Source organism: Acipenser ruthenus, chromosome 23, assembly GCF_902713425.1.
Source record: "Acipenser ruthenus chromosome 23, fAciRut3.2 maternal haplotype, whole genome shotgun sequence".
NCBI classification, from domain to species: Eukaryota; Metazoa; Chordata; class Actinopteri; order Acipenseriformes; family Acipenseridae; genus Acipenser; species Acipenser ruthenus.
The window spans coordinates 8,839,046-8,851,307 of record NC_081211.1 but is presented as its reverse complement, the minus strand read 5'-3'; the positions used below and the strand labels follow the sequence as shown (position 1 = coordinate 8,851,307).

The window sequence follows — 12,262 nt, the reverse complement described above, 5'->3', positions numbered from 1 at the left end:
AGACAATGTGGCCTTTTTTATAGCTTCCCCAACAAAGATGCTCGGATATATTGTGAGAAGTGTTGAATTTAAATCAAGGGAAATAATGTTAAAACTTTACAATACATTAGTAAGACCTCACCTAGAATATTGTGTTCAGTTCTGGTCACCTTGTTACAAAAAGCATATTGCTGCTCTAGAAAGAGTGCAAAGAAGAGCAACCAGAATTATCCCGGGTTTAAAAGGCATGTCGTATGCAGACAGGCTCAAAGAATTGAATCTATTCAGTCTTGAACAAAGAAGACCACGCGGCGATCTGATTCAAACATTCAAAATCCTAAAAGGTATAGAGTCAGACAATGTCGACCCAGGGGACTTTTTTGACATGAAAAAAGAAACAAGGACCAGGGGTCACAAATAGAGATTAGATAAAGGGGCATTCAGAACAGAAAACAGGAGGCACTTTTTTTACACAGACAATTGTGAGGATTTGGAACCAACTCCCCAGTAATGTTGTTGAAGCTGACACCCTGAGATCCTTCAAGAAGCTGCTTGATGAGATTCTGGGATCAATAAGCTACTAACAACCAAAGGAGCAAGATGGGCTGAATGGCCTCCTCTCGTTTGTACACTTTCTTATGTTCTTATAATACATTCCAGTTACAACCAATTACATAAAAGCACATTCACAAAAGTGTTTTCATATTCGATTTAAGAATCCAATGTTTCAACCTGCATAATGGTAACTGGAGCGGAAATTCTGGACAAGCTGAATCCTTCTAGGTTTAGTGACAGGTTTACCAACAAGCAAAGAATCGCAATATTCAAGACGAGAGGTTATTAATGCCTGTGTCACCGTCTCTGCATCCCTCATACCCAGAACACGCTTTCATCTGGAAACATTTCTCAAATGATAAGACGCTGTTCTGATACAGAAATCATAAGAAAGCGTGAGGTCCAAGATAACATCCGGGGTCTTCGCTAGTGGAAGCTAAAATGGAATTGCCTCCAAAAATGATATGGACTGGATTACACTTTGCTAAACCTAGTTTGTAGCCACTCAGGATGGGATCTCAGTGAAACACTAGCAGTCCACACGTTTTTAATTGCGTTTGTGAACGATAAGGGAGGAAACAAGCCTCCCATTTCTTGGCAGTTTGATACAGACGACTAGCTCAGATGTTTAATTAAGCACATAGTGCGCGCGCACTATGTAAAATGCCATTTGAAATGATACATATCATATGATAAGCATCCCCAGCGGCACTGTTAGCATCACGTGTGTGAGTGGTTTGATTTGTCGGCCGGGCGACTCCACCTGTATTTCTGTTCTGCAAGTTGCTCTACAACTGGCATCGTCTATAAACGTAACACAGACAAAGGGACTATTTTAATTGCATAGAACATGTTGCAAATTAAACTTCATCAACTGTGTTCATCATTTTCTTTTCATTCTTCTAACTGTTAAAACAATGGGGAAGAATAGCAAAACATTCATTTCAAAGGGAAAGGGACTCTTAATTTATTACACAAGTTATGGCAGTGGCATAACACAGGTGTGTCCAATCATGGCCCCGGAGGGCGATTCCACTCCTGGTCTTTGTTCCAACCCGGTTCTAAATCCTCTAAATAATGTGTGCGCTTCACAGCTGGTTTGAAGGGTGAGTGAAGCACGCTTGCCCTCTCATCCTCGTTTACTACACGCGCATATGGGATATTGCATCGATTACCACAAAGGATGTAGGCGTCACAGTTAAAGCAAAGGCTGTGAAAATATTAACAACTGGGCAGCTTCACGTTAAAGTTGGGTTTTAAAAAGTCTCGGTGTGCGAGTTTACCTTTCCAAAATAAAAACCCGCGTGAGAATGATGGAACCCGATTGGACCGTCAATGAAGCCCTCGCGCGGTCTCGACACCTCTTATAAACCCCCAGAGCGCAGTAAGCGAGGATACAGCCTGACTGCAGGGACTGGAGCGACAAGTGGCTGCGGGAAAACAACACCAATGTGTCGGAGCGGGCAGAGGATGATGATGCTGCCGCCTTGCTTACTTGTGGCGTGCTTGCTGCTTGGATTCGGCCGGGCCGCCTTGTCTTGGACCGGGGAGACCCCGCTGCTGCAGCCTGGGAATGCGACTCCCAACCTCGGTGAGCCGTCAGAAAGGAGGCTTACTTTTTTTGTTTGTTTTTCTCTGTGAGTTTGTTTTTAAATGTGCTCAGTTCCACCTGCACTGCACAGTTCCTTCGTTACAAACAGATAGACACGGGGCGTCCTTCTGCAGTGATTCTCTACCGGTTAACTTTGCTTCCTCTCGTTCCTCCCGCTAGACTCCTTCCACACTAACGTCCCAAGCGAGGATGATGACGGCGGCGAGACAGCCTCCACCGGCCCGGCTCTTAAACCGGAGGATCCCGGATTAATCTGCTACGAGGATAGAATGACACTCAAGCTACCCGGCACTGGCGTGAAGGCGCTCCGTGTGCGAGGTGAGGGCGAGGAGGGTCCTCGGCGACTCCATACAACACTTTATTCATATGTACTGGTTTGTTCATCACCAGTTACAACATGGCCCTTTCAGATGGTCGTAATTGAGCTAAAATCAGTGTACCACGTTTTAATGTGTACCACACCCCGTGATGGATGACCTCGCACGATGTTTCTATACTTATTTTAGTGAAGAATCGCCTCCTTCCAGTGGCGAGCCTGGCCGGGTTTTGCAAGTACAGCGTGACGTTTAGTGGGGGCTACAGCTTGTTCACGACGTCATTCAAGGGCTGCAACGTGAAGATACAGGCAAGTTGCTTCAACTCCTTTTTACTGTGGGTTTGGAGAATTCAGAGACTCTGGATCCAACAGGATGCTCCTCAATCACTAGAAATAATTTAATGAATAAATAAATGCTCTTTTAATAATTGGCTACAGTGTTGGGTAGCATGGTAGAAATAGCAGGTAGAGTACATCAAATGGACTGGTTCTGTATTGGTCAGACCGATTTCTCAATTGTGGGAACGGAGGGACCGCATTGAGCAATGAATGCTTTCTGGTTAACCCATGAAGTGTCTTGTGGATTTAACTTGGTAATACCTCTAATTCTAACTAGCTGCAAAAGTAGTCTGTCTTTAGTGTATCAGATTGCATAAATACAGCTTGTGTTTGTTCTCAGAAATGTTGTACTCGCTGGGTTAATACCTCACCATTCCAGACTTCTTTGATAGCAGTATTGGCCACCCCTGGTGTTACTGTCTTGTTCCTTTTAGGAAATCAACGGGATCTCCTCCTTCGTGCTCACTGTGTTCTTCGCAAGGACAGGGGGTGCAGGGCTGGTGATGAGGTGTCCACAGAGCACCCCCAAATCTCTCCCCAGCTCAGCCTGTGGGGTCACCACTGTGACCTTTGAACTGCCAGAGGGACCCCTAGGGGAGGTCACAATCACAGGTGAGACCCTGATTGTCAAATGCTGTTCTGCATGTTTAGTGTTCTTCCTGAATCTGAACACAAGGGCTGCAACAAGACACTAATGTCACGACCGTATCGATATGAAGGTGTGGTACGATCTGTATCAATGGGATGGGCTACTTGTAGATGCCTAATCAAATGTTCATTTGATGGCTATTGTTACATTGAGACTGGATCATACCACTATCCCAAGCAGCTATGACACCCCTCATAGCTTGTGTCCAACTATTCAGACCTCTCTCTTTACATTGCGTAGACACCATGATTGTCTGGCCCTGGCTAGAACTACAGCTCCCATCATGCCTATGCACCTGCAGCAATGGTGAGTGATGCTGGGAGCTGTAGTTTAGACTAGTGAGCTATGCTGTGGTCTTGTATCTCGATACAAACTATATCCACCTATTGCAATATCATATCTTGACTCCTTTTAATACACAGTGACTTCTAGTATTTCACATTTGCATGAAGCTTGATATTGCTTCTCATGTTGTGTGTTTTCTCAGACCGGTCTGGTTTGGAGATGCTGATCAAAGACGCCCCAGATGACTGTGCTTTCTACCTGATGAAGGGAGATGGGATGAATGTGCTCACAATCTCTTACTATGCCAAGGATGAAGGCTGTCCTCTTCAAACACAGGTACAAGGTCAAAGCGTGCACTGACTGTCCTTCAATAATCTCAACCGAGGACCAGCGGCTGTTGGCATAAAACCCCTTGCTGAAGCGTAACAAGGATACATTTTTCCCTTGACTGGGATATTGACTCCAATGTTTCAAGCTGTTTTCTGCAACACCCTTGAACTCCAAGGGAGGGAATTCACTTCAGGTGTTTTATAGGAGCAGCCACTGAACAGCACTCAGCCCTGCAGCCCCTATAGCTGGGGCCATTCATAAAAGAAGGCAATTGCACAGGATTTGATGAAAGATGCTTCACTAATTCACAGAATTGCCCTTAACCCATTAAGTACCAACATGTATTTGAACACAAGCTGTATTTGGTACTTTTAGGTGGTTATGGCTAACGGTTACAGTATCAATGTAAAATTAAAACGGGTAGATGAGTTAAATACTCAAGTGAAGCATGTCCTCCAAAGAAGGACAATGAAATGTTAATTTACTACAGCAATTGTGAACTCGGACAGTTAAACTAACCTTTTTGTGCTTTCGCAGTGGTAAAGTCTGCAATTGTAGCTTAAGCTAGTCTTTGGCAAATCTGGTGCATGATTGATGTCTGTCCTAGTCCAGTCCAATGTTCCTGCAACAATGTAAATTTATTGATTTAATATTTGGGCAAGAAAAGCTTCTCCCCTGATGCTACTGTAACAGTCTAAAGCAAGCTCAAGGCGCTATTCTAACCTGTCTTCCTCCCAGAACAATACCCTGGTCTTCCATGTGACGTACAAGGACGCGGAGGGACGGCCAGGCTCCATAGAGCAGGGGTGTCTCCCATTCGAACCCCCTGCTGTCTGTGGCCCCTCCAGCATGAGTACAGATCTTCCAGAGGGGCCACTAGACCAGGTCTTCATCCTGGGTGAGTCTGCAGTGGGAGGGGCTGGTTTGTAAAGCCTCTTGCTCTTAATCATGAATGCAATAGCAGTGTTACTGCCATAGCAGTGTACCCATTCCAGGCTTTACCAAGAGCTTGATTAGCCACTGTGTATAGGGAACAAGTTCACTTGTCTTAAACTCCTAGTGACACCAGGAATAGCTGAAACTGCTATGCGATGGGAGTGTTGTTTCCAGCCCTGGTGTCAAAGCTTATAGAGTTGGAATGGATTTTAGAGATGGTCAGCACTCCTCCTAAAGGGGGTGGATGGGGGTCAGTGATCATGTTGCAGGGAGTGCAGCAAGACTCCTATTGCATAGTAGTTACTATGAGCTTCATTCGCCACAGTGTAGGTATCCAGCTCAGGGGTGTCTTATTCAACTCCTAGTGAGACAAGTATTGGATCCTTAATTGTACTTGCATAAATCACAGTAGATCCATTGGCAAGTTACCCTCCCAATGGCATGAGTGCTGTAGCTATACCCACCTCCTCCTGTCCTTGTAGATGGGAAGAACAGCCTGGTTGCTGTGAAGGCCAATGGCAGCTGTGGCTATGGGCTTGTCCAGGGGATTGGGAAGAACTACTTTATGGCTCCTTACGATGCTTGTGATGTGCTGAAACAGGTGAGGCTGTCTGTGAGTGAGCAAGCAGGGACCCCTTCAGACCTAGTCAATTACTATTGGAGCTGTCATTTACAATGTAGTTGAACTTGGCACACCTGTGCAATTCCTGCATATTTGTCTTGCCCACAGTAACAGCACAGCAGTGTGACAGTACAGTGAAAGCATGTGTGAAGCATTAGAAACGGTATACAAAAACCAGAGCAGGGTACAACTAACCCTTCAGTTTCCCAGTGAAAGCATGCTAAAGCGTGGTAATGGCTGATCATGCCATGCTTTCACTGAGCCTAGTTCTTGGCAATGGTAAACCATGCATTTTTGTGGGGACTTATTGTGTGTGTAACCCTTATTTCTCTTTGTAGAACATTGACGGCCATGTCCATTACTCGCTGTCCGTTTCCTTCTCTGATGTAAACGAGGTGACTCGCTTGAGGCATATGAAGTGCCGTGTCTTGGCTAAGCGTGAGATCCTCCCTTATCCCTCTCTCCCTCCCCACCCTGCTGGTGTCTCGGTCTCCTGCAGTGAGGGGTGCATGACGGTGCTGCTGCCTGCCGGTCCCCTCGACCTGGTCAAAGTCAAGGGTGAGTCTGGGACTGGCTTTTGACTGTCAAAGCCATGATTGTCATTTGAGCACTTTCAAATTGAGACTCTTTCTATCTTAAGCTGCTGAGAGTCTTCATGCTTTTGTCTTGGTTTATTGTAATGCTGATTTTTTTTTAAACCTATTGACTGTCTGTATCTGGGGGGGTGTATGGAAGCTTGCTGTGTTTCACACTAACATTTTTACACCTGTAGAGAACAGCTGGTCCAATAAACTTGTTCAGGAACTTTGGCACAAGCTATTGAGTGTCTGTATCTGGGGCTGCACGGAGGCAGTCTGTGCTGCATGCAGTGGCTGTAGATCGAGGCTTTGTTACTGATGCTATGATTATATTCAGAACCGTGGCAATGGGTGATGGATGGCCCTAACCCAGGCTTTGTTTTGATCTTTTTGTAGATGACTCCAATAATCTGGTTGGGGTGCAGTCTGCACCAAGTGCTTGTGGCTACACTCTAGAGGAGAAGGATGGAAAGACCGTCTTCACAGTGTCTTACACGGCCTGCCATGTCAAGACCTTGGTAAGAGCCTGCCCAACTCGTGAATGGCTGGACGCTGCATCCAGTCCTTGGGTTCAGAGCAGGTTTACCAGGGGTCTGCTTGACCTTTTCAATAAAATACCTGAACAAGGTGGAGTTCTGAAAGCCAGGACTGGGTGCAGCAGGGCTAGTGTGTGTCAATCCATTTGTGTTGCTGGATGTGTGTTTTCTACTGTGCCAATGTCTCCACTCTCCCTCCTTGTGTTCTAGAATAACTTGCATGTCCTGACGGTGCTCTTCACCCCCTACTCCTCTCGCCAGAGGGAGGTGACGGTATCATCCTGCCCTGTACCCCCAAATCCCATCCCCCAAGAAGGTGGGTCTAATGAACTCCCTCCTCCCATTGCACAGGAATTTCACCTATTCCAGCTTTTGATCAGAGCTTGATTATCCCCAGGATCTAGTTAACAAGCTTGGGTGTGTTATTAAACTCGTAGCAAAACCCAGTGGTGTGCAGTGACAATCCACTGGGGTAGCAGAGTCAACACCTGCCCCCACCACACAATAACCGTTTTATATGGTCATGGAGGGGGGGGAAGAGAGAACAGCAAGCGTGTTTTTAATGCAATTGTTTTGTAACCTTGTAATTCGTGTAGTGCGGTTGATATGAGACTGCAACCTATAAACATTCTGAATACAGAAAAGAAACCAAGCTTTGAGTAAGCGGAGTAGATGGATGCATTGGGTAGCTTTCTTTTGAGGTTGGAGCTTTATGAATAGCTAATGTCAAGTGACTCTCCACACTGCTTGTACACAGTCCGTTCTGTATTCCTCCTTCAGTGGCTGAGCACATCTCTGTTTGATATTTTAACGTGATCAATGTAATGAACTGCCTCTAATCTCTTGCACAAAATTCAGCTTTTTTTGCACTGCTTAGCCTTGCATCTGTCCTGCCTCAATGATTAGCCACCTGCGTAACAAGGGGCACATCTGACACTCCCATTGGTTAAAATTACTCCAGACCAGGCAGAATGCCTTCAACTTTGTCCCTCTGCTCACTTGTGATTGGACTGCCACAGAATGCAGGTCTTCTATTGGTTGATCATGTTGCAGGACCTTCAGCACAACCTAAGAGTATCCGATTCTGGGGGTGTGGAGGGAGTGACACACTTGAGGCCGCCCCACACCAGATTGGCAGTGGTATCACCAGAAGTGATGTGACCAGTTGGAGAACTGGCTGATCTGTCCAGCTAATTGCTATTGACAAAACAATGATCAAGACTGGTATATAATCATGATGTTGAAATTGAGTCTTCTGACAGTATTTCAACATGTGTGACAATAAGCCGCACATACCAGGCTTATCCAGTTCCTTTTGAAATGGACTCCCATAGTCTTAATCTTATTACGGTCCTTGTCCCAAAGCTCTGGGTGTTTCCTCTGTCATTCTGGAGATTGCTTCACCCTGCTGGACCGCATGCATGGAAGCTGTTCTATTTTGTGTTGCCTGTGGTGTGATGCATCTCAAGTATAGGTTTTATTAATCCCTGCAGTTGCGCCTGGTGTGTAGCAGCCTTTACTCTTCCAAGCAGCAATCCATACAAACCCAAGCCGCTGTCTCTTCACTCTGAATGGTAAATCTGCTTCCCTGTCTCATTTCCTGCAGGCTGTCTGATCCCAGCTGAGCAGCAGCTTCCCTGTGGCCCCTCTAAGCTCTCTCCAGCGCTGTGCCGGGCTAGAGGCTGCTGCATGAACCCCAAAACCCGCCGCTGCTTCTACCCTCTAGAGAGTAAGCACCCCATTCCTCTCCTCCAATAGACTGATTTCCTCTTGCATCCATTGGTGTCGTGCACCTCTGTCCTTTCCAATGAATGCAGTAAGCCTGGGCTGCTAGTGGGTTCATGGTCATTCTTGGCTGTTTTAAAAGCCTGTTTTGGATTCTCTCTCTCTCTCTCCTCAGTGTGCACGGCAGACAAGCAGTTTGTGTTTGCTGTTTACCGCAAGTCTTTCAATCCTGAGGTCAACCCTGCCAGTCTGGCCCTCGCTGGGGACCAGTCCTGCCTCCCAGTTCTCTGCACTCCAGACTATGCCATCTTCAAATTCCCAGTCACTGGCTGTGGGACCCGCACCTTTGTGAGTTCCTGTTCAGAAGTTTGAATGGAGCATTTCAGAATTGACCTTTTTGATGCATGACATATCAAATGGCTGTAATTAGTTTTGGCCACGTACATTTAATTGGACCAGTGACGTGATGCACTGGATTGTAACCCTCTGTGTGCAGGTTGTGGGGGAGACTAGAGTCTACCTGGCTGAGGTGCAGAGCTTGATCCAACGCAGACAGTGGACCTACGGGCTCGTAACCAGCGACCGTCCCTTTAGGCAAGTATATAGCCAGAGCTCTGCCCTTATTGCAGGTATCCATTGCTTTTAGATGGAGCCTCTAGTAATGGTGTGGATCACACAGTCCTTCTCCTATACTGTATTCAGTGCTCCACTCTTTCTACCCCTAGTCTCCTTGTGGAATGTCGTTATTCTAAAGGGAACGTGGCCAGCACTGGGTTCCTGGTGAAGACCCCCACAGACCTCCGCCCTGCCCCTCACCTGGGGGTGTTTCAGGTGCAGTTACAGATTGCTAAAGGTGAGACATGCCACCTGGAGGTGTATCTATCCATCTCTTCAGTTATTATAAACCAAATACAAAGTTATCAAACGCTCCATTTCAATGCATGTAATAAATCTGTCCTCCAGAACTGAGATCCAGCCGCTTCTACCCCCATGTCTCACTTGATAGGATGCTGAAAGTCTCTCTCTCTCCTCAGATGGGACCTTCTCCCAGTTCTACCCCTCCACCAGCCTGCCCGTGAGTCTCCTCCTGGGGAGCAGAGTTTACCTTGAGCTGCGTCTGATCAACCCCACTGACCCCAGCCTGGTTCTGCTGGTGCACTACTGCATTGCTTACCCACGCTCCTCCAGTGCTGTGTGGGTGCTGCTGTACCAGGGGTGAGTCTGACCATCACACGCATGTTCTGAGGTCCTGTCAGACTGCCATAAGCCTTTTTTAACTCTATACCGCTTCTGATTGGATGTCTGTCCCTCAGTTGTCCAAATGTCCTGGATTACAGCAGCTCTGCGTCTCTGCACGTGGACGGCCAGCCCCCCCACTCCAAATTCAGACGACGCTTCAGTCTCCGAACATTCCAGTTCCTGAGCAGTGGGCTAGCCCTGGACGAGGAGGTGGGTGGGGTATTAATGGGGTGCTGCAGACTGACCTGGCTCTGCACGGGTCTGTATTGCATCAGTAACAACGCTCAACTGCCAGTGTCTTCAGTGGAAATTCCATGACCAGCATTTAGACTCTCGGTCTTTGTCTTCTGCATTTTCGATCTCTGTTGTAGTTGAAGACACGGATGGAAATCCTCCAGAGCAGTTGGGTCCATTCCTGGTTTTGCTATTGGTTTAATCGTACACCTGAGCTTGTTTCCTCTACACTCTGGCTGATCAAGCTTGTAGTAAAACCTGGAATGGGTGATGCTGCTGGCAATGGGAGGTCTTTCCATCCCTGTGAAATTCAGTGCCATATGTTTTGACCAAGTCTCTCCTCCCGTGTATCTCAGATCTCCTTCATGTGCTCCACTGAAGTCTGTTCTCCAGGCCAGCGCCGCTGCAATGAGGGTTGCTTTGATGGGAGAGGTGAGTTGCACAATGGATCAAATTGTTCTAGAAAAGGACCAGCGTTGACTCATGATTCTGTTGATTGGGTTCACACGTGTGTGAGAATTAAGGGGGAACACTGTCTTGTGTGTTTTGCATAAGCTGGTAATTGTGGAAGTACACATGCATTAACGTTATCCATAGTTCTAATATTTCAGATACATGTGTTCTATTTGAGCTGTGCTGCTGATGCTTTTTGAACTGCATGGGTTTTATTGTAGTGATTTTGTACTTGCTATCTAGTGCGTCACACTATTGAACAGCAGTTCTATTGGCTTGTACTTCACTCTGGTACATTGTGTTGCTTCTGATTGTCCCAGCATGCTGTATTCTGACCCCAGCACTGTGCCTCTTGTAACTCCTCCTTCAGACACTCCCATCTCGGTCGACCCCAATATGAGACTGCGCTGTGCTGGTAATCCCTGCCCAGGGAGGGTGATGCTGGAGGGAGCCTAGTGAAGGAGCTCAGAGCCCAGGCAGGAAACTCAGCCCTAAGACTACAGTAACCATTTCAAATAAAAAGAAGAAACCCATCTCTTCTGTGCTGTGTCTTCATTGTAACACTCTCTCCACCTCAACACCTGCAAAACAGTCTGGATCTGCCAAACTGGGGGCAAATAGAATTAAGCCTACAATTTATAGGGCTTCACAAAGGATGACAAATGCATGTGAACAAATGTAACCTTTTGAATGCATGGCACCCTTGTATGGGGCTGCTATCTCAACTTTAACTCTGTCTCACCACTTCAAACTCGGCCTCTCTAAATCTGACCTTTGCTTCCTCTCCCTCTGTCTCAGTCTCTCGACTGTCACTCTACCTGAAAATGTAGGTGTTACTCTTGACCCTTCTCTCAACATATGTTTCCTGACACAATTGCTTTCTTTGTACGTAGCATCTACCATATCTGTCCTTTTGTTACTGTTGTATTCCACCCAATTCCTGGTCCAAGCTCTTGTACTCTCCAGATTGGACTTCTCTCTCTCCTCCCCCTCTTCAGCTCATTCAAAACTCTGCTGCTTGTCTTCTGTCCTCTCATGCTTCACTCTGTCTCTGCTGGGATTCAATTTAAAATGCTTGTTCTTGCTTGCTGCCTCTCAGACCCACCTGTTCAGACTGCCCTTGTTGATCTACCCCTCTTATTATGCACTGGACTTACCTGACCTGAGCACCATGTTACTGGATCCTCTGCTAATGCGCTATTCCACTACTAATGTCATTGTAGATATAACTGCATCCTAGTTCACATTATAGTATTATTGCACTAACTGTAAACTACACTATTTAAATATGAAGCTTGCATTGTAACCCTGTACTGCCCTGTAACACCTGCAAGTCTGCTTCGATAAAGGTGTCTACAAAATAAACTGCAGTACAAAAATATTTTGATTTGTGCATTTGAAGACCAACAGCAGGAAGTAAAGCGAGAGAGGCAGAGAGTGAGTAAGTGTGTGAACCTCCAGGGTTTGATGATGTAATATTTAACTGGATGGTGTGTCTGTGAAATGGCCAGGACTTGCTTTTAAAGGTATAAACAGCAGTGCAGGGTGACCTGGTCATGCATGGAGATTACAATACTCCTGGACACTGTGCTGGGCTCTGGTCGTGCTTGTAGATTACAGTACTCCTGGACACTGTGCTGGGCTCTGGTAGTCCCAGAAGGGCATCTGTAAACAGAGAATAGTTAAATGCTGGTAATGTATAGTGAGTGCCCCCTGCTGGTGGACAGAGGAGCAGTCCAGTTCATCAGGTTATCTATAAAAAGCAACTTCCCACCACTACACACTCACACACACACACACACCAGGGATGAAAATACAATGCAATATAAAGCGCCCTCCATTCACGCCATGGCATCCCACAGTGCTGTCCAAAG

The 12,262-nt window shown here is 46.5% G+C and overlaps 3 protein-coding genes across 3 annotated transcripts; all 3 read left to right on the top strand.

Moving 5' to 3' along the window:
• Positions 1–1,854: 1,854 nt before the first annotated feature.
• LOC131699741 (uncharacterized) lies at positions 1,855–2,879 on the top strand. Its single transcript, XM_058997714.1, has 3 exons — positions 1,855–2,125; positions 2,306–2,464; positions 2,653–2,879. Exons 1-3 carry the CDS (start codon positions 1,870–1,872, stop codon positions 2,862–2,864), a joined length of 627 nt encoding a protein of 208 aa, XP_058853697.1. The 5' UTR covers positions 1,855–1,869; the 3' UTR covers positions 2,865–2,879.
• A 349-nt stretch (positions 2,880–3,228) lies between these two features.
• LOC131699740 (uncharacterized) lies at positions 3,229–8,510 on the top strand. The gene is made up of 8 exons (XM_058997713.1): positions 3,229–3,413; positions 3,938–4,071; positions 4,804–4,963; positions 5,484–5,602; positions 5,962–6,181; positions 6,598–6,719; positions 6,948–7,053; positions 8,344–8,510. Exons 1-8 carry the CDS (start codon positions 3,305–3,307, stop codon positions 8,493–8,495), a joined length of 1,122 nt encoding a protein of 373 aa, XP_058853696.1. The 5' UTR covers positions 3,229–3,304; the 3' UTR covers positions 8,496–8,510.
• Positions 8,511–9,108: 598 nt separating this feature from the next.
• Positions 9,109–10,921, top strand: LOC131699594 (zona pellucida sperm-binding protein 1-like). Its single transcript, XM_058996683.1, has 6 exons — positions 9,109–9,120; positions 9,165–9,315; positions 9,497–9,677; positions 9,776–9,911; positions 10,292–10,367; positions 10,759–10,921. Exons 1-6 carry the CDS (start codon positions 9,109–9,111, stop codon positions 10,842–10,844), a joined length of 642 nt encoding a protein of 213 aa, XP_058852666.1. The 3' UTR covers positions 10,845–10,921.
• Positions 10,922–12,262: the final 1,341 nt, after the last annotated feature.